Genomic DNA, 23,376 nt, shown 5'->3' with positions numbered 1-23,376 from the left:
TTGTTGTTTTCCATGGGATGTGTCAGGCTTGTAGAGACACACACACACGCACACAAACACACACACACACACACACACACACACACACACACACACACACACACACACACACACACACACACACACACGAGACGTGCATATTAAAAAGTCAATAAATCACTTTGATTTGATTGACTTAGTCTTTGACAAACTGATGTAGAGCCAGGTGTATACTGTATGAGGCTGCTGTGGCCATTCTTTAGAAACTCTGGGTTTGTGGATGAAGCTATTTAAATGTGCTATGACTTCTTGTAGGAGATTTAACTCACATAGACAAATGCAACCTCACCAGCTCAGAAGGCACACAAAAATATAGACACACACAGGTTTTTATGCAAAATTACTTTTACTCTGGATTTCATTAAACAAAACATCAACAATGTGCAAATGCCAAATTGACCACACTTAAATAAAAAAATAAGCTTTGCAGCCTGTTCGCAGAAACAAGTCCTATAAGTTGTTGAAACTGAGCACACCCATTTTCAAAGCAAAATGTAACGATAATGAGCACAGAGCTAAATATTCTTCAAAAAAATCCTGTTTGTATATCATCCTGTCCAGTTACTGCTTAGCATATTAGCCAGTAATACTCTGGACTTGGTAATTTCCATGCTGTGGGAGATAGGGTAACTTCTAAAATTGTACTATGAGGTAGCCATATCCTTTTGATAATTCATGTAGTACTATTGTTTTTTGTAATTGGATGTTGGATGACACAATCCACTCATCAGAGACAGTATACAGAAGGAAGCAAACTTAATGCCCATTAATATTCTTCTTATATAACCCTTTTTGTAAGCCTTTATTGTCTGTAAGCTAAATGAGTGTTCACTGCAGTGACAGTACAAAAAAGTAAAATCAAGCTGGAAATTAACTGCACAGACTGAAAATAAAATTGTATGTATGGCCTCATATGTCCATGAGTAAAATTGTAGTGCATTGCTTAACAATGAAAACCACATTATAAATGGTTTCTTGTGAAAAATGAAAACCATAGCAATTGCACAGAATATTGTTGCATATACAAAAATATTTGTGACGGAACAGGTATCATAAAATAACATTTAATTTATATGTAGGTATGTACTTGTATCACAAACTAAGACAAGTTAACCATCTCAGTAAAAGAAACAGCAATTAATGAAAATAGTAATTTATTAATGCAGTTTAGAGAGTATCCTTTCTAAAAGACCAAGAGGTGCATTTGAAAGAAATTATTCACAGTAAAATAGTGAACATACAAAGTCTTCTGCTTTTCCCTGTATTCAGATTAATTTGCTGCTTTAGGAGTACATGGTCATCTGCAAAAACTGAAATTGAAAACAAATAGGAAGTTAATGAAAGAATTGTGCCTTGTTTCTCCTCCAATACAAAAGCAATCATTACCTAATATTTCAAATCTGTCTAGAATAACTCTGTCTTTCGTTTCTGAAGCTCATCCTGCCATTGAAGTCTCTTGCTCAAACAACAGCTCTTCCCACACTCTACATCAGAGGTGTGACTCTTGAGAACTCTGTAAAATTACTGTTAACATAACTAATTTCATACTCTTACCATCATTTTGCCAGTGATATTCTTTGCTATCATATCATGGATGTATTGTTCCCAAGCTTGACATGAAATCATAAACATTATATATTCATTCACACTTAGCAGTTGTGAAAAATACATCCTTAGATTCCTAAACTATTTCTGAAAAATTGAGTTAAAAAGCATAGGCCAAACAAAGATAAGTTTCTTGTTTAATAATAAATGTCATTTAAAAAAGAACAAAACACAAGACTGTTCAGCAAAAGACAATATTCAATATGTTCAAACTATTTACATCATTACAGTAATATATTATAGCATACAAAACAATCAAGATATATTTTCTTAAAACTTTCATAAACATCCTTCCCTATTTTGGAAACCGTAGAAGACATGTATATACTAATGTCACTGTTTCTGATCAGTCTGACTTAAAATTTCACATACTGGTAAACAGTTCTTTTTTTCAAAGTCTGTTTTTGAATTATTCACATAAATATGAAAATTCTGCCTGCTTGTATAATTACTAATATAAACAGCTCTCATTATCTTTCAAGCTGTACAGTTTATGGTGAAGGCAAGAGCGGTAATTTCCTCCAGCATTATCTATGGTTTCAGCTCATATGTAATAATACGCCACTTTCTTTTTGCAATATTAATATACACAGGGGAATAGTACATATCATCGTACTAACAACAAACATCTCCACTATAGTGCATTCTACACAGACTGTGGCAATGTATCATTTTCTTGCACATCATGGCATTTCATATGATTCCAGCTGTATTATGTAATTTATGTCTCAACTCAGAAAGGTTACACTGAGGTGTATACAGATGTGTACACCTCACTGCAATCTTTCTGCATTTAGCCACAATCCTATCATGGTGCTTTTGCACAAAAGAGTGCAGCACTACAGTGGACTGTCTCTGCAGCCATGCTAATTGTTAGTAGGCCATGTTCTCTCTCACAGACTGAAGTAAGGCATTTATGCAGCTGAACAATTCAGAGGACTGCTCAGCTGCATAAATTATCACAGCTACTCCTGGCTACTTCTGGTAATAAACATGACCAAAAGGTCATGTTCATCCATTGTGGTGGTGGTAAGTGCTGAGGAGTTTAGCAGTCGAGTAGTGATAGGATATGTGTGTGCATGTATATCAGTGGCTTCACATGTGTGCGTATGTGTGTGTGTCTTCTTGGGAAGTCACACTAGGGGAGCTTAGTGAGGTGGAAGGTTAAGTGCACGCACGTGTGTGTGTGTGTGTGTGTGTGTGTGTGTGTGTGTGTGTGTGTGTGTGTGTGTGTGTGTGTGTGTGTGTGTGTGTGTGTGTGTGTGTGTATCTGGGTGAGTGTGGGCAAGTGGGAAGTAGGGTGTCTGTGTGTGTGTGTGTGTGTGTGTGTGTGTGTGTGTGTGTGTGTGTGTGTGTGTGTGTGTGTGTGTGAGTGAGTGTGTGCATGTGTGGGTGGGGTAACTGTCATACTTCCACACATCCCTAAACTAATGAGCAGAGCCTACAACATTGGGTCATTGGGAAACAGTAGCCACCACAGAGTACACTAAAGACATGGGTCCATTACATACCAGGGTGAACATTAATGATGTGGGTCAAGGCTGCCACAAGATATCAGGGAGAAGTCATATGCCTTAAAGACACAACGAAGATGTCGATCATGGGCAACACTAGACACCAGCGAGAATTCTTTACTACCATGCCTTAATAGCACTTATACAAGATGTGGGAATGGAGGGAGATATTTTACTACAGCTATTACTGCGAGCACTGGGGTTGTTTCTGTTTCCCAGAGTTAATCTTTTATGAAAACAGAAATGGAAATATGAAAACATGAACAAGTGATGAAGAATGACAACTACAACAGGTGCAATGCATTCTAGACAAACACATTTAGTAATACTTTGTGTTTGATACACTACATTTTCAAATGCTCTCTGTCATGAACTGGTAAAGTCATATTTTTAAGAAACACATTTCCAGACAATGTTACTGCAGCATAAGCAGATACAGCTATTGAATGCAACTTCACCAAAAAGTTCTTTAGGTACTGTTGATTTAATTGAAATTTAGTCTTAAACGCATTGCCACTATCATTGTAATTCCTGAACTTGTGGAAGGTTATTCATGGGTTTATGGACATTTGAAGAAATCTGTGTAGTTATACATTTTATTTTCACACAGCTTTCCTGACTTTGACCTTAGTAGATATATTAAACAACAAGAAATACCCCACAGGTTCCTAACTAAGAAGATCACTGGCTTAAAAACCCTAAGATAGCACAAAACTCTGGAGGCACCATGTGTTCAGTGTCTTACAGACTTTTGGTGGAAGAACCACGGCTTTCCTTTCACGCAAATAGGGATCTAGTGGTTCTGGATCTCTTGCATCAGCACAAACCAAATAGTCCCACAAATACCACAACCAGGAACCTAAATTTTAATTAGCAACTAAATAAAACACAATGGAGAGAGAGGTCCATTAAGCAACACACCCTCCACCTCTGGAATAGACTCCCACTGCAAACCAAGCAGTGTGATACATTACTTTCCTTCAAATAGGACCTGGATGATTACATAAGTATTCACAAATCCAGCCCTGGCTTGACTGACCTAGCCATCCATAAAAAAGGAGATTCAGTCTAACGGTGGGTACTGGCAAGGCATAAATGGTTAAAAGACTCAGTTGCCTTATATTTCATATGAATCCATTAATTCCTATGGGCTATTTATCCCAAGCTTTCCTGAATGATCTTGTTATCTTTTGATATGCCACCCAACCAAATAGCATCTTCCATTACTCCAAGCATTCTTTTAGTTATAATTCATATTCTGTGCACCCCCATCTTTCCTGATTGGCAGCTCGGCCTCATCTACCATTTTGTTAACAATTCCTTATGTTTACATCATATTGCTCATCCTGCTACACTCCCTTCTACCATAATAAATATTAATTTCTGTAATTGTTTATTGCAAAACTATAACTGTATATACTTCTCATCAGCTTAAATAATCAGTTTTGTTTTTTTCTACCTCACAAACAGTTCTTGTTACCTTAAGAGTCCAGAAATTTGTTCAACATCTCCAAGACTCCATATATGATACCGTGAATTGAATATACAAGTTTACTCTTCTATGCATATACTTTAAAAACAGCTCCCTCCTTCATATCTGTAGTGCCTTGGGTATTTGAAGTTTAACACTAGATAAATGGCTGTACATTATAATTCAGACGATTGTGAATAACATAAATAGTTTCCAGTTCGAAAAGCCTCTTCAAGCCTTTCCTCATTACTGCAGACTTTGCTATTCTGTGTTGTACATCTATAATACTGTAGGTATTAAACTAATGCATACTGTTTAGCTAATGCTGTTCTGTTGAACTTTGGATTACTTACACTCACACACACACACACACACACACACACACACACACACACACACACACACACACACACACTCACGTACACACACACACATATATCAGAACTGGACATTGCTGTTGAGACAGACTATAAAATATTTATGGACTAAAAGTGTATCATGGCGATCAGTAAAAAAGAAGAACCTGGAAACAGCGCACACCAAACCGCACTTTATTTGAAATCACAAAAGTTGCTAAAAATCCACCAGATAGTCCACAAGGTTAACGCTTTATAATAAGTCAATGCGTTTTCGTCAACTCACTGTTAAGACTTCATCAGACACATCATCATGGCGATCAATTACATGTACTGATACAATATGTTATTGACAGCACACCAGTGCAAAGAGAGCAAATCAAATGTAGAACTGCAGAAGATTTAACTATGACAAGACTGTTTGAACACATCTTGAAAGGCTGATTTCAAGCAATTAAGCTAAGGATTATGCCATATCATTGCAGAATGCTTGCTGTCATTGACAAAGAATATTTGCGTTGCAGCATTAGGGTTACGATGTAATACTGAAAATTTTATATCAAGCACATCCCAGAATGCTGAGAATGATAGATCATACAGACTGGAAAATAAGACAGACAATTTGCTGTGCATTGCAAAGATTTCAAAATTTGCTAAAAATGACACAAGATATATCTGTGGCACTTGCTGTTGATGTACTTAACATCTTTGATGACTAAAGACAGCATGGGAATCCTTCCTTGAAGCCATTGTGAAAAAAAATAAATAGTCTTCAAAATTATCAGTTTTGCTTGTTACCACCCCTTCTTAGACATTCCACTCATGAAAGGTATAAAGTCTGTATTAAACAGTGGTGAAATCTTTATCCACAATACTGTAAGAATGTGCTTTGGTTACACCAAAGATTTATCAGTCTATCCAAACCTTTTTAGTTAGAAAATAACACTAAGGACTTGTTGAAGTTCATGTTTGACAGCTGATAAATGATGTACAGCAAAAAATGTTTTACGTTGCCTGGATCCATGGTCCGGGGGATGCATTTCTAACTGTATTCCAGGTGACCAGGGCTTGATTAGCAGCTGTGGCACTGGGGGAGCCAAGTAGAGAGGGACAGGAGTGAAAAAGCACACTGGACATCACTAACTTCTTGGTGGAGACCAGAAAACTCACTGCTTGTGCCTCAGGGGGTGGGGCTGAGTTGCATAGAGGGAACACCCCTTGCAGATATAAATAGGCTTCCTCCTCTGTCATTCACTTGCATGCCCCTACCCTAAGCTTTGCCAGGTGAGTGTGACACAGACAAGGAAACAAAAAGAAGAAACTCTCAAACCATCCTTGTTGCTTCTCTAAATGATGGCCTCTCCTGGCCAACCCTCACTGCAGTGATGGTGAATGAATGACATGACCGGCCATGGAGGGGGCTGATGATCAACAGACAGTAGTGACAAAGACTGCAAAAAAAAATTAGAGTTCTATTTTCAAATGTGTATGCTGAAACAAACATTTCCTGTGCAAAAAAAAATGTAATTTACGTAGGGAGTTCTTAACATAAGAAGGGAAGGGAGGTGTCACATATATAGGTATATAAGAAATGCATGTTATTAAAGTATCTGGAATAAGTGAGATAATGCTGTCTATTCATCATATCTGGATCTGGCCAAGGCCTTTGGCATTATTTCCATGCGGGTATTACAGACTGAGTTGACCCTACACAATGTCAAAATGAACGTACTTGTCACCAAAAGCTGCATTTACATGTTGCTGTGGATTCTTAGCTGTTCAATTTGTTTCTGCCTTATACTTTGTCAAGGAAGCTTCTACAGAATCGCATCCAGCTTTTTGCTGTTCACATTGATTTGTGATGTGTAGGCTTCCATCTGACTAATATGAAATACTCTGATATTGCTTACATTTCTGCCTTTTTTATTGGTGAAATATTTTGTATAGGTAGTGCAGAATTCACCTGGGCTTTGCCTGAAATTGGTCAATACTGGTCAGTGCACTATCTGGTAAATAAGTATAACCAACTAACTAACTAACTAACTAACTAACTAACTAACTAACTAACTAGCTAGCTAACTAACTAACTAACTAACTAACTAACTAACTAACCAACTATCTAACTAACTAACCAACTAACTAACTAACCATCCAACTAACTAACCAACTAACCAACTAACTAACTAACTAACTAACTAACTAACTAACTAACTAACTAACGTATTAAAAAAGAGATGTTAGCAAGTTTTTGGTTGTTACAAGTTTCATGACTAGATCCTTGGTGAAATTATTATTGTAAAATCAGCCCAAACAACACTTATATATATATATATATATATATATATATATATATATTCAAGAAATCTTTAAACAAGGCAAGTGCAAGAATTCAAAGAATGTTGCTATTCCATCAAAAATATGATCTGCATGCTCAGTACAAACCTGGCAAATAAATGGCAGTAAATGATATTGTTAAGTAGAGCAACTCTGCAAGAATGCGAGCAAGATCTGAAAATCCTATGGATTGTTACTCAATTACCACTGTCTGCTGAAAAGATAGAAGAGCTTTAGCATGCACAAAGGAGGACCTTAAACTACTCTTGGTGGAATTATGTAATCACATGTAATGTAATGATGAGTCATTATTTTCAACCATTCAGTCATTCATGCTTATTTTCCACAGGTTCGTAGCTGCCCTTTTGGGTCATTATAAGCCTAGCTGATTTCCCTTTTGGTACTTGAATCAACCTATTCCATTTGGAGTTAGATTAGCCTTACCCATCCCATGCTCAATAATTATATTATATTAATTATATTATATATTACTCCTACTGAGAATCTCCTAGTGAGGAATCATACCATAGATAATATTAAGGGATCCATGCATGGGATAAAGCATTTAGGAGCTGCCTCTGTCCATTAGTAGTACAGAGGGCAGTCCTGGGGTAAACTGTTTCTCATCAATGAATCCAAGTTGTGCTTGAATATGGACAGGGATGAACTTTGTTTTATGTGGATGGGGAGTCTGCTCCAGAGCAGTGGTTTCCTCTGCCAGATAAACCTGTCCATATAGATATGTCTTTACTTGCATTCAATGATTACGATTCAACGGTAGTAGAATTAATATTCCTAGTTAACTATACAAAAGTCATGTTGAGTAAAATACTCCAGTCACAACTTTGTATGAGCAAGCATCAAGAAAAGGCTCATAATCTTCTTTTTGGTAATAGAGATCTGAACAGCCCGATCCAGTGATGCAGAAATATAATATATATAGCATGTTCAGAAATCAAAATCAAAAGGAAGATATGAAAGTCTTACCTTGGGAAAATGTAGGAAAAAGAAGTTATGTACCTACCATAATGTTCCATGTTAGTTGTCCTTCATCTTGCCTTCCTTCCTGCTGTTTGGGTTCGGAGCCGATCCTTGTCTCCGACTCAGCCTACTTCTATAGCTCGAGAGCTGTTTACTGGCTCGAGGCTAACCCTTATCCCAGAATGCCCAGCGTCAGCTACCCAGATCTCGTTTGTGATAGTGCACACTAGACATATAAAGTAACCAGTAACCTAAAACTGATTTACCAAAATAACAGATCAGAGTAAACTGTCATAAAATTACCTGGCATGTGAACCAAGAAAAAGGAAATCAGCCAGTGAAACCATAGTGAGCTCCTAGCAATCCTCCAGGAAGGGGGAAGGAGGGGGGACGCAAGAAGGAAGGCGAGATGAAGGACAACTAACATGGAACATTATGGCAGGTACATAACTTCTTTATGTTAAGTTGTCCCATCTCGCCTTCGTTCTTGCTGTTTGGGACAGCGTCCCTAGCACCTAAAGACCACGGGTGGCTCATTGGAACAGACTCTTCAGAACAGTGGAACCAAATGAAGCCCTGCTCTGGGAGACCACATCCACTTTGTAATGAGAGATAAAGGTATGAGGGTTTGCTCAAGTGGCAGCTGCACAAACTGAGTCTATGGGCAATTTAGACTGAAAGGCTACAGACGTGGCTAATGCTCTAGTAGAATGACCTTTCGGTTTTGCTGGTAGATGTTTATGCCTTAACTGATAAATAAAGGCAATGGTGTCAGATAGCCATTTGGATAAGGTCACCTTAGAAACTGGAAGGCCTTGCTTATTGTGAGCATAGGAGAGAAATAATTGGTCTGACTTTCTTACCTCTTTGGTCCTATGGAGGTAAAAACGGGATTGTCTGTGCACATCCAGTTGGTGAAGACCATATTCTGCCTTGTTGCTATAACTGGGAAAGAAGACGGGGAGATTGATGGATTGATTTAAATTGTTTTCCGAACAGACTTTTGGTATGAAGGATGGGTTGGTTCTCAGAGAAACTCTATCTTTGTGAAACACCATATATGGAGGACGAACACAGAGTGCTTGGAGTTCTGAAACACGTCTAGCTGAGGTAATAGCAACCAGAAAGAGTGTTTTCCAAGAAAGAAATTTTAAGTTACAAGAAGCTGCTGGTTCAAAGGGAGGCAGAATCAAAGAAGTCAAAACTAAATTGAGATCCCAAGGAGGAGGTGGATCCCTCACTGGGGGTCTAAGAAGAGATGTTCCTCTCATGGAGGCTTTGCAGAGCATATGAGACATTATGCTAGAATTAAGAATTCCAATAAGAAAATTAGATATGGCTGCCAGTTGTACCCTGATGGTAGCAGCAGCCGCACCCGACTGAAAAAGCTCTGCTAGAAATTCTAGAATTTGATGGACTGTGGCTAAAAAGGGGTCTAAGTTTCTAGATTCTGCCCAGTAAGAAAATCTTTTCCATTTGCTAGCATAAGTCTTTCTCATAGTTGACTTATGGGAAGATACAATAATATTACGAACTGCTGGGGAGATACTTGGAAGCCTGGCTAAGGTAGGAAGTGGAGAAACCAAGCTGTGAGCTTGAGAGTCTGAAGGGATTGGTGTAACCCGCCTGACTGACAAATCAAGAGATCTGACACTGGGTCCAGAACCCAAGGCTGGTCTAGAAAGTGAAGGTGCAGGAATGGAAACCATATCTGTCGAGGCCAATAGGGGGCAATGAGGATCATTTTGCAACCCAATGATTTTGCTTTCTGTATGAGTCTTAGAATTAGGGGAAAAGGGGGAAATGCATAAAGGAGTCCCTGAGGCCAATTGTGGAATAGAGCGTCCCTGGGAGTTTGACCTGGAGGAGGAAGCAGGGAGAAGTAGCTGCTGCATTTGTTGTTGAGGGGGGTGGCAAATAGATCGCAGCAAGGCTGGCCCCATTTGCAGAAGATAAGGTCTGCAACTTCCTGATTCAGAGACCACTCGTGAGATATGAGGATAGCCTTGCTGAGCCTGTCCGCTATTACGTTGGATTTCCCAGGGATGTGCATTGCTGTCAGAAAACATTGGGAGGAAATCACCCATTGCCATAGCCTGAGAGCTTCTCGACACAAGGGGTAGGACCTGGTCCTGCCCTGCTTGTTGATGTACCACACAATTGACATGTTGTCTGTTTGGATCGCAATAGTCCCTGAAGGAAGCAAGTCTTGAAGAGCTTGCAACACTAGGAGCACCGCTCTCATCTCTAGGACTTTGATATGCAGATGGTACTCATGAGGTTGCCACATGCCTTGGACTGTCCTGACTAGATAATGTCCCCCGCCCTATCAGGGAGGCATCCATGGTCACTGTGGCTACCAGAGGAGGTTGAATGAAAGGTCTGCCCTGAGTCACCAGTGGGGAGACCATCCACCAACAGAGGTGTCTTTTGCATGTTTCTGTAATCAGGATCATGTGAGACATGGGTAGTTCCTGGAAGAACCACTGTGTGAAGAGATGCCACTGAAGGACTTTCATGTGGTAACACTCTAATGGTACAAGAAGAATGGCAGCTGCCATGGAGCCTAGAATTTGCAGGACATGTCTGACTTGGACCTTTCTGTACTGCATTAGAAATGACACTTGTTGACGAATAGAGAAAACTCTTTCCTGAGGTAACCTTGCAAACATCTGTTTTGTGTTTAATTCTGCTCTTATATATGTAACAGACTGACAGGGCAACAAGGCAGATTTTTCGAAATTTACTGTCATGCCTAGTTGGGTGCAGGTTGATACTGGATAATCCCGTGCCTCTAAGAGTTGCTGCCTGGTGGTAGCAGTTAGGAGCCAGTTGTCTAGATAGGGAAACACCTGGAATCATTGACATCTCAGGTGAGCTGTAACTACTGCTATACATTTGGTGAACACCCTGGGGGCTGTGATGAAACCAAAAGGCAGAGCTCTGAACTGATAATGACTGGCCCCTATCCGGAAGCGAAGAAATCTCCTGGAGCGTCTGTCCATTTTGATATGGTAGTACGCATCCTGAAGATCTATGGAGCACATCCAGTTGTCCTGAACCAGAAAGGGGAGAATGGACTGCAGTGTTACCATCCAGAACTTTTCTTTTTGTACAGATTTGTTCAATCTGCTGAGATCCAGTATTGGTCTCCAGTCCCCTGTCTTTTTCTGGCACTAAAACGAATCTTGAGTAAGTTCTGGATCCTAGTTGGTCTGCGGGGACTTCCTGAATGGCTCTTTTTTCTAGCAGTTTTGAAACTTGAATAACTGCTTGATCCCTTAGATTGGGTGGGACATCTGGGATGGACTTTTTTGACTTTAGAGGGGGTTGATGAAAGGGGATTTTGTAACCTCCAGATATGATAGACAGTACCCATTTGTCTCTTGTTATATTTTGCCAGGCTTTTGGGTACAGGGAAAGTCTTCCCCCAACTGCCTCCAGAGGTGAGCAGTCAGGCAACCCATCAGGGATGCTGGAAGGGTTTGGCAGAGAAAGTTTCTCTGTCACCCTGAATTTGTGGTCCCCCTCTGCCCCTGGGGGAAAAATCACCACGTGTGTCAGACAAAGATCCCTGGGACTTCCAAAACCACATCTTTCCACCCTTCTGCCCTTTAGGATAATGTCTGTTAGGAGTGGAAAAATGGACTCCCATGGCAGAGAGAGTCTTGTCTTCCTGCTCGCACCTGGTAAGCGTGTCTTTCACCTGAGGCCCAAAAAGTGAGGAGCCATCAAAGGGAGTATTTGTGAAGGATGCCCGAAAGGGTTCCGCAAATTGACACAGCCGCAGCCAAGCATGTCTCCTGAGAGCCACTCCTGTACCTGCGGCTCTGCTTGCTCCATCGGCTGCATAGGAAATCAGCCTCATGGGGGAGTTGACTATAGAATTAAGAGTCACAAGCTGGGAAGCTATTTTGGCTGATGCTCCCTCAGCTGTAGGATCTTGTAGGGTATCTCCAAGCTCCTTTAGGAGATCCCTTTGAAGTCATGTAAAATGAGAGAAATAATTCAGGGACCTCATTGAGAAGGTCGCTGAGGAAAACATTCACTTCCCATATCTGTCCATCGTCCTAGACTCTTTGTTTGGTGGATGGACAGACGAAGAAGTTTTGGCTAACTCTTTCTAAGTGGCTGCTGCTACCACCATGGCATCAACTGGCGCACCTTGAGAGAGAAAATGTTTGTCCTGGGGGGCTGTTATGAACTTATTTGGTCTCCTCGGAGTAGGTTCCACAGAATCCATAGCTGACCAAGCCTTTCGAGCCACTACAGACATGAGTGGACTGAAAGGTGGAGACACCCAGGAGGTGGAGGGTCGGGAACCGAATGCCTCCAGGTATACAGACTCATCCTTGGTAGGGGCTAGGGAAGACCAGCCACCCCTCTGCCTAAGCATTTCAAGGATGTCTGAAAAGGAAACATCTTCAGAGGGGTACCTGGGGGACCCTTCCGATTCATCCAGGTCTGTATCTCAGGTGACAGACTCGGGGGACTAGGTGCTTCTTCTTACACTTCTTCTTCCAAGGAGGCTCCTCTGAGTAATCAGGGGAGGCCTTGGAAGAAGAGGGGTCACCCAATGGGGTGTCCTGGGGCATAGGTTCCCTACGCTTCTGGGCAGGAGGAGGAACAGAGGTTGGCACAGGCACCACAAGAGAAGGAGGTGATTGTGCTGATAGCAGGGCTGCTTCCATGGTCTCCGGCTCCAAACTAAGTGTAGTCTGAAGAGGAATGTAGATGGAGGCAGATGGAGCCGCAACCTGCTGAGGTGGGCTGGAAAGTAATTTTGCAAGGGCCTGTGATTTAAGCAACCTGCTGACGACTCTCTCCACATCTTGATCCGATAACCTGGAGGATCGAGAGGAGTGGGATGAAGAGTGATGACTGTGTTCACTTCCTAATAAGGGTGACTGTGACACCAAGCGGATCGGCTCCAATAAAGGAGACCTTGCTCGCTTGTGGCTCGAGATGGCTCCAAGGTGGCAGTTGGAGCCGAGGGAGGAGATGACTTGTTGATGCTAGTCAGCAACGGCAAACTTGGTTCTTCATGCCCAGGAGTCGGTTCCGAGGATGGAGCCGACGGCTTGACAGACTTAGAGGATTTCACTGGCTGAGAAATTTTAGCCGGGGAATCCTGTGTATTCAATAATCCTCGAAGGATTAATTTGTTTTTGCTCTCCTGCAGGACCCTCGGACTAAATGCATGACAGACAGAGCAGGAGTCCTGCAGGTGCACAGCCCCTAAACAATAAACACAGCTAGTGTGCCCATCTGTCAGAGACATTTTCTGACAGCATGAGTCACACTTTTTGAAGCCAGAAACTTTGGCCTCTTTAGACATGTTACACTACTATACTAAAAAACAAACATTTTTTTTTTTTTTTTTTTTTGTTACAGTTAAGGAACAGAAAGGAGAGCCTCTAATTTAAACGTCTGTCCTAAAGGGGGGAGAGAACTCTCTAATTTAAACAAGTTCAGGGGAAACAGAAGGCCTGTGAGATATGGAGCGATGGCCAACAAAGCTACAACACACACAAGAAAGGCAATAAGGGATAAAGAACTATATCTAGACAATAACTTGACAAAATTTAAGAATAAACAACAAGTATAATCATAGAAATAAACTATACTAAGCCTGAGCCAGTAACAAAGCAACTTCGCAGCTGAAGCGACAAATGAGATCTGTGTAGCTGACGCTGGGCATTCTGGGATAAGATTTAGCCTCAAGCCAGCAAATATCTCTAGAGCTATAAAAGTAGGCCGAGTCCAAACAGCAAGAATGAAGGTGAGATGGGGCAACTTAACATCTGATAATACAGAGATGCACAGTGCCACGTAAGCACAGACTGCCACTTGAAGTCTCCAGAAGTTGTGCAGGTATGTGAAACCTCATTTGAAAGAGTTGTAATGGTAAAATGAATCTTTGCTAAACACATGAAGTGATATCAGATAACTGGCCTCCATCTGTGAAATAAAAGTTCCATAAGTTTGTGACCTTGTGTGAGTTCAATGACATTACCTTAAGCCCTGTGTATATTAACACCCTGAGATAACTTGACATGGCAACAAAGCAATATCCCACTACCACAGATGCTGAATTACCTAATTTTTAAATGTTGTTATTTTAAAAAAGCATGGAACCAATTTTAAAATAATAAAAAAATGTCTGTCCCTAGTTTGGACACAAGCTCTAGCAAGATAATTATCCAGAAGCTCACACATTAAAATCAGTGTAAAATGTTACCTAGAAGTGAGAGATCATAGAATTCATTAGCGTGACTTTTCATCTCCACCCCACTAACAGGACATCATGGGTAATAAACCCATGTACTATTACTATGCACTCTAAGCTTTCCTGACAACTCTAATTATCTGACTATTGACTTCTGGAAGGAGCACATGTTCTATTCTTTGGAGATGGTCTTCTCTTGAAGGTATGTGTTTTTGTTTATTTAGTGGCAGGAAGTCACCTACATCTGTGGACAAGGGTAACAGTATACTGTCCACAGTACCCTCTTGTCATATTTCCTTTTTTATTTTATTTTTAGAGTGAATGGGGTGTGAATGTGTTGAATATAACAGCAAGTGGAAATGGGGTAGGAATGTTTTGTATGTAACAGCAAATGGAAATACATTACAGTATCTATCATGCTTTTGTGTTTGGTGTCCACCCATCTCATGATCACAATAAGTGTTTATCTTTTTTTGTGGAAGGCAGTGTGTGGATGATAGCAGATAACAAATGGCAGATCATACTGAACTGATGATTGCCATGGCTCAGTGTCGATACTGCATGGTGTCTAAATGGAGCACTTTGAAATATTATACTGTGGCTAGTTGTTTGTTCATTTTCATCACCATCTAATATCAGAGGGGCACACTGAAGCTGCCTGTCTTTTGAGTTGGGTAGGAAGGCAAGTTGTGTGTGAATCTTTAGTGCAGTTATATAGTCAATGAAATGGCTTGTCCAAGGCCAGTGTGCATGTCTATGAGCAAGAAACTAAATTAAAATTCATTACAGAGACCATTAGTTATTCCACTTTTTTTCATAATCCCACATCAGCAATTTGCATCTTGTTCTAAAGAACAAATTATGTGTAAAAACTGAGGGAAGTTTCTGCCTAACTAAGGATGCAGACTAATTGTCCCATATATTTTGCTGGAAGAGAGACTAACTGGTAAATTGTCAAGAACTGGCCAAAGGCTAAATCATGCAGGACCCACTCTCTAGCCTAATCATATTTTTGTGGCAGCTGAACACCACTGAATGCTGCTGCTACTGCTGTTGCTGCTGTTTTGGAAAGTATCCTATATTTTCATATGGAAACAAGTCTCCTGGCCTCTCTGCAGTATAACATCTTCCATTAATACCGCTACACCTTTGTAGAGGTCAGTGGTGCAGCAGCCGTACCACTTTCATCAGCACAGAATGGATGAGCTGGTAATAAGTATTCATTCTTCTCCCATTTGCCCTGGTCTTTCCAGTACCCAGAACCATTAATCAAACATGGGGGTTATTAGAGTCCTCTTCAGGACATAACCTTCCATGAAAATAACCGAATACATTGAAATGAGAGGACAAGGAATGCCATGGGAGATGGGCCACCATTGACTCCCTTGGATGAGATCACTGTGTTCCTGGCATCACAATATACCACCAGTCATGACTGTCATACACCCAGTGGAGGTATTAAAGCAAGTGCCCCAGAACAGACATGTAAGTCATACATTTCAAACCATTGTAGCATATACACTACCTGATTCTTTTCCAGTATGTCCAAATTAATAATATTTTGCCATATTTATTTGTTAAGAAGCACAATTGCATAGGGAATGTGTTCACACAAATGACTGGATTACCAGTGTTATTTCATATTGTGTTAACAACACAGTACATACCTAGGACTTCAAGTAAAATATGTGATGTTTGTTTTTTTTTAATTGCATAGGTCCATCAAAATCTTCACAGCAACAACCTATGTTACATAAGTGTCTCCATATACTATTATTGTGATCCATAGCGTTCTGTGTTTCCACCACCTGTCATGACAGTGGAGTATGCTCACATGTTGATTTGTGTATGCCACTGTAAACTACAGATACATTATTGCAAGATGTGGCCCATACAGATGCATCTACCGACAGACCAGGTATGGTTAGCCACCTTGATTATATGGTATAGCAAATCTGAACACAAATGTGATATATGACATTCATGATGCTTTTTTCCATACACACAGACATCTGGACAACATGTTCACTGTTTGTCATGTAAGTTTCTACATATCATGTTAGTTTGTACTACTGTTGTCCTGTGCCTCTGTCTAAAGTCATGACTGTGGAGCATTCCCACATGTTGATATATGTGTACCTTGTCATAATACATGATCTACATTATGACAGAATGCTTCACTTCCCAAACACAGATGACATGAATGGTAAGACATTACATATGTTTAATGTACATCAGTAATGATGATCACATCTGTGCACTTCATGACTACTGTGTTCTTCTTCACCTTCCTAGAACAACAACAATCTTCACATCAGCCTCATCCAAATGGTATGTGTCTATAGTACCTTGTGTGTGCTATACCTCTGTTGAAATGTGACATGATGGTTGTTATTTGCTTACTGATGATGTACTGGTGTATATGTTTCCCCCTGACAGTTTCAGTTCAAACCTCACTTCCAGTGGTGCAGACCCAACAGGACATGTCAGGTATGTTTGAGGTATGTTTTACAACTTTTTTTTTCCCAAATGTAACCAACACAAACTGTAGTAGCCCAGGTACAAAACTGTAATTAAAACAAAAACCAAAATGCCCAGGTAGGCAGCCACACAAAAGACCAAAATGCCATTTCTTTCACTAGTTTATAAAACTTTAAAAAGTAGATTTAGTACTTTGGTCTCTCCAGTGGAGACTTCATCAGAATAAACACACATTCAACTGACTGGATTTAAATACTCCAAGAAACAAACATGATTGGGTGAACAATAAAATAATTAAATAGCTGAATCATACAATAAAATATTTCTTTAAGAGGCCCTGCAACTATGTGCACTGAATGATATGTCACAAATAACAGAGTTATAGCCCAACATCTCCCTTAGCATTTGAATAACTCCCATTTACCTTGAAACGAGATCCCTTACATATTTAAAAACAGAGCTTGACAAATGCATGGGCATCTGTAAGTTCCGACGTTGGAAAAGTAAATTTCTTGAAGACCACTAGGTGTGAAATTTGTCATAAACCAATGAATATCGGGCATGTTTAATGTTGTTATTATATATAGAACATACTATCTGATGCTGGAGGAGTAGGGGGGTCTCTGACATCTTGAAAAACAGGTTGGATAATGACTTGACAGTGGTAAGTAGGAGCGCAAGATATAATGAATTCTATTACAATAGTCATTCCCAAAGAAACAATCAGTAGTCTGTTACTGTACCACCTGACAGTGCTATGTTTGAAAAAAAATGCCTGCAAGTACATCCAGTACCCTGCTTTACAGTGCTGAACGAAGCACAGAAATAATGAACACGATGGTAATCCATCCATCCATCCATCCATCCATCCATCCATCCATCCATCCATAACCCCTTTTCCCATTTTGCATATGGGATTGGGGTGTCACTTCAACAAAGACAATCATCTAGAGCCAAGTTCATCATCCTCCCTAAAAAAAAGAAATGGACATCTGTCATCACACAGCTTCACTCTGGTGGGTCAGGAGAAAATATTTGCTGGAAACAAATATCATCCACTCTGCTTTACAATAGTGAACAAAACACAAAATATACTGTTATAACAGTCCTCCCCAAAAGAAGCATCCTTCTACACCTCTTCGTTGTACTATGGCACAAAAAAATGATTCTGGCAGCATCCTCTGTCCAGTTTTTTTATTGTCTAATGGGGGATTAAAAGGATTCATATGGGTTCATAGATTAGTACTAAGCTAGCTGCCCTTTTTAAGGTAATTTTTAAGCCTAGCTAATTACCTTATGTGAGAATCAAACCTTGCACCTTGTGTCCATAGGGTAAAAACCTGAACCATTATACCAATCTCCCACCCAATATTTCACTATTCTTTAAATTTCCAATATTTTCCCACCTTGCTATGTGTCAGGCATCTCTTGTAGTTTTCCTTTACTTACATTTTGAGGGAAGTGCATGCCTGACACATAGTATTGTTCCACTAATTTATTATTTTTATAAAGCACAAAGAAGAGGAATTTTATCACAATCCTTCAGACCTTAAGCTGAAAAATGTAACTATCTTCACAGGGAGGGGAAGATGCCGATATTGATGGTGGATTAACTACAGTGAGACAGGCAGAATCAGATGGACTCAGGACAGGTCTGAGAGCAAACAGCTTAACAGCAGTTCAAGCAGCTGGACTGACAAAATCCACTGCCATGGACATCACTGATGGGGCAGGAAAAAAAGCATCCTTTCATATCTCCATGCAAGGTATGAGTCTTAAATTTATTTCATATAAAAGAAAATATTAAGCGCAATTTTGGGTCCAGAATTTGCCCTTACATTCACTTTAGCTTTGGCCTATGTCTTAGAAGAGTATGATCCTAGAGAGATAACTATGTTTGGGAATGAAGAAGGCTTACCTGCAATTCCCATTTTATAACCTCTTTACTACATAGATGACTTTTAGAAATACATCTGTACTAGCAGTAGATGGAAAGACTGACCTATTAACACAAATTTATAGATTTGTAAATTATACTGACTAGAGACAGAAAATTTAAATGGTGTGCCTGATTACAGTGTAAATTATTGCAAGGTGATATGAGGATGAAGCTCTATTTCAAGCTACAGTATGAGATGAAAAATATATGCCACCAGGAATTGAAGCCAAAATCTATAATAATGTCCTGGTACTTCAATGTCCCACTCATAGATTCATGTGATGTTTACCCAGAAATTGTCTAGGTACAAAATTCCTTTTCATGTGTCATGCACACTGTTGAATCAACAATCAATACTCTCACCTGAAATGACTAGAAAATAATTATGCTCTTAAGTTATTATGTTGTTCACTTCTGTTCACTTCTTACATATTAACAGTTACCCCAACTCACACTACAAAGTTGCTTCCAAATTTTTTTCTTCAAATAAACTTTTTTTTAATGGAAAATCAACATTTTAGACTTACCTCTTCTGTTTTCACTCGGATTTTTCCATCATTGTCTTTATCCAAAGTCTTAAAAGCTCCTAACAAAAAAAAAAATGCATAAACTAACAAAACAAATGCACCCAAAAAACTGCTTCGGAAGTACAGTACATTTGGTAATCCTATACTTCTGGAAAATATGTTAAGATGTTTTTCACACATAATTCTTGATCATTTTATTTTTTATTATTATGCCCAAGTAAAAATTGCCTTTGAATTCATATATGCATCCTTGGAAACTTCATTGTAGTAAATAAAAAGAAGAAAAAAATGTGTTAACACAGAATATTCATTTGTTGAGCCTACAGTATGAAACAGGTACCAAGTTTCTTGTCAATGTGCACAGCATGCAAAAAAAAAAAAAAAAAATAGATGAAGAAATCATCATCTGGACTACACGCTCCATCTGTTACTTCCATGGCTTGAAAATGTAGTAATGTGACTAACAGGTTTCTAATATGAAGTTGCTTTAGAATGATGCATCCTTCCAAAAATGATAAACACACACGTGATGAGATCTCATGGTGCTTTACATAGAAAGGCATTTCTTTGGTTGTTCCTAATAAGATTTTGGAAAATCATACATATGTATATATGTGTACACAACTATGTATAACTGTCTTATCTGAAATATATGTCATGTTATTTGGTTTCCTTTCATTGTATTTGCATTTGTACTTCCTCTCATTATCTATTTTTCCTTCTGAAGCTTTTCTCCCCAGGACTACATTGAAAACATATATATATATATATATATATATGTGTGTGTGTGTGTGTGTTTGTGTGTATATGTACACAAGAAAAAACTTACGGAACATGGCATCCAAACGGGTGAGACACGTAATATAATTATCAAAGTCGATGTCACCATTCTCATCCGAATACCTGCGTGTTATCAGACTGATCAGTGGGGCATCAAGGTTGAATCCTATAGCAAAAGTACACAATGTAAGAATTACAGCTATTATCCAGATCTGACAATATTTGTAAAGCAGGTCATCTAGCTAAGTCAATGTGTGCTCAGTGTCCCTACCTGCTGCCTGCAAGGCTCTTGGAATTTCACAGCCATTAATCGTTCCTGATCTGTCAGCATCAAACTCCTTGTAGACTTTCTGTTGTGTAGAAAAGAAAGGGAAGGGGAATATTATACTCTGCTACATAACATTTAAAATAAAAACATACTGGGTACATGTGAGGCAGGGTGTTCTAATAGTAACTTACCTGCCACTTCTTGATATTATTCCAAATGTATTTGAACTCTACCAAACCTAGTTTGCCACTGCTGTCAGCCTAAGAGTCATCAGTTAAGGAAAAACGTCTCTCACATATGCTAACTGGTCACTCCATTGAGATGTACCAGTAAAGAAAAGTAAGACAAATTCCAGGCATTTACAAATGTGGCAGATGAATAAAATACTAATAATTACTGATCATTTTAAAACTATTTTCTTATTGCTTCCACCTCTGCTTAACCATGGTTTAAACATGCATTTAACTTTTTGTAGTATCAATAGACTGACCATTCTAAAAGATGCGTCAAATTATAGTTGTGTTTGGTACATACCATAATTGCAGACATTCAAATCTATTCTCTATTGCATTACTAACTCTTGCACTACCTACCCGTAGAACAACTGTGGAGGGTCCAATTTCCAGAGATCCCCCCCCCCCCCAGGGCCCAGAGGATTTTCTCCCACACAGTTGACAGAGTGTCAATGGTATAGAGGGACATTGCTCATCACCATCTTCGGAGTGTTCAGAGTGTTCGAAGTGTTCATGTCCTTCCTAGAAAAGTTCAGCACAAAGCTGATCCATCCCCAAGGAGAGGAAAGTAACCAGAGGACCTCTAAAAAGTGCTTCTCCAGACTGCTAAGCCCTTAGGAGAGGATGTTGCTAATCCAGCAGGGGAGAATGGGAAGGTGAAAGTGGTTAACTTAAGTTCCCACCCCAACCCACTGGTGTCCATGTAAATGATGGCATGAAGGGAGGCAAATCGTACTGCAACAATGAATGTACTCAAACTTCATTCAACATACTATTCACTGTTGCAGTGCTGTGTCTTAGTAAAAATCACGGAACATCCACACCAGACACTGACTGGCCACTGGAGGAGACAATGGATAATAATGGACATAGCAAAACCTTTCTCATGTCTAGAAGCAGTAGCTAGGTTGCAATTCCTGAAGAATGTATCCACGGAAGACCAGACAGTTGTTCATGAGGTAGACTGTGGTAGCTGCTGTGTCCCTTGATGAATGAGGTCTCACATGACCTGGAATTGTTATACTGTGAGAAGTATAACAGAATGAGGTGCAAATATGTCTCCCTCTATGATTTTGACAAAGGAAATTAATAACTAGTCAAGTGTCCTGATGTGTTTTGTTCCATCCAAGTAAAATCTTAGTTGTCTCCAGACATCCAGATAATGCAGGATTTGCCCTTATTCTGAGGTGATAGGAAGAATACCAAGAGGTGAATGGTCTGGTTCAAGAACAACTCTGTCACCACCTTAGGCATGAAGGAAGGTTGTTTAGTCTTTAGTGTGACTCAGTCCTTCTGAAGGCCAGAAAAAAATCTTACAGTTCAGAAATCATTGTAACAGAGGTTAATGCTACTAGTTATACAGTCCTCCAGGGCAGGAACTTGAGGGCAACAGAAGCAGCCAGCTCAAAGGTGAGTAAAGTGAGTTTTCCAGACCAAACCCCTTTCAGGAATTGCTTAACTGGGATAATATGCATGAGTCGAGGATATGCGTTCATGGAAATCACCGTTCGCTGTTGTGATTTTGATAGTAAACCGTATGTGAGTGTATGTGCACACGTGTGCATTAAGGCTTCAGCTTGGTATTAAGTCTCAGCATTGCAGATATTCTTAAACATCTCAGTCGTGCACACATTTATGATTTTGTCACAAAGTGCTGTATTTTCTGTGAGCATGTGTGCCTGTGCTGTTAGCTGCTGATTCCTTTAATTGTGTGGTTCCAGTAAGTTTTACCTGCAGAATAGGTTCATAGGTTCATAGGTTGGTACTAGGCTATCAGCCCTAGGGCCTATACAAGCCTAGCCATAACAATTCCCTGACTATTTCTTCCCGCACTATTTACTTCCCTGGACCCCTGTCTAACAGAGCAACTGACGTGATCCCCAGGGTGAATTTCCTTTCTCCCATCCAATCGTCAAGGTTCCTTTTGAAGAGGGCCAAAGAGGCACTCTGCTTGACATGTATGGGCAATCTATTCCAGAGTCTGGGGAGTCTCTGGGTCAGGAACCTATCCCTCCGGCATCTTTTGTTTATTGTGATGACAAGGTTTAGATCCCTGGAGCGTGTGGCTCTGAGGGATTGGGATTTCTTTAAGTGTAGCATGTCCAACAGCTCTGGGTTTGACATGGCCTTGTATGTTAAGCAAAGAGTGCCTCTGAGTAGACGATATGCGACAGAGTATAGCTGAAGTTTTTTAAGGTGGTCAGCGTAGGGCATCTGCTTTAGGCCTGTGATTCTTTTAGTGAGGTATTTCTGTGGCCTTTCCAGTTGTTGCAGATGTCTTGAGAGGTACATACCAAATGGGGCATTGTATTCTATAATGGGTCTAATGAGGGATGAGTACAGTGGGACAATGACCTCCTTTTTTCTGGATGAAAAGTCCTTAGTGATGAGGTGTGCCACATAGAAGGATTTCCTGACTGTTGTGGCGATGTGGTTATCGAAGGTGAGACCACTGTCCACCTGTGTCCCTAAGTCTCTTATCACACTTTCGGTGTTTAGTGTACTGCCACCTATATGGTAATTCACGGATACATGTTTTTTCCCAAAGGGGATAACTATACATTTCTTGGCATTGAGCTTGAGCCCATGGCTCTGGCACCAAGCATCTGTTTCTGAAAG

General features: G+C 39.9%; 1 protein-coding gene across 1 annotated transcript in view; it reads right to left on the bottom strand.

The window, feature by feature from the left end:
- Positions 1–366: 366 nt before the first annotated feature.
- LOC122790056 (calpain small subunit 1-like) overlaps positions 367–23,376 on the bottom strand; it is a 317,834-nt gene continuing 294,824 nt past the window's right edge. Inside the window, exons 7-11 of the mRNA XM_044057654.1 lie at positions 20,716–20,784; positions 20,528–20,606; positions 20,306–20,422; positions 19,477–19,535; positions 367–1,349 (exon numbers count right to left, since the gene is read on the bottom strand). Coding sequence (XP_043913589.1) covers positions 1,323–1,349; positions 19,477–19,535; positions 20,306–20,422; positions 20,528–20,606; positions 20,716–20,784 — 351 coding nt within the window. The 3' untranslated portion in view covers positions 367–1,322. The remainder of the gene's footprint in view (positions 1,350–19,476; positions 19,536–20,305; positions 20,423–20,527; positions 20,607–20,715; positions 20,785–23,376) is intronic.

Source organism: Protopterus annectens, chromosome 1.part0 (genome assembly GCF_019279795.1).
Source record: "Protopterus annectens isolate FY-2018-M chromosome 1.part0, PAN1.0, whole genome shotgun sequence".
Lineage (NCBI taxonomy): Eukaryota > Metazoa > Chordata > Ceratodontiformes > Protopteridae > Protopterus > Protopterus annectens.
The sequence above is the reverse complement of the archived record's forward strand: the minus strand, read 5'-3'. Positions and strand labels throughout refer to the sequence as shown.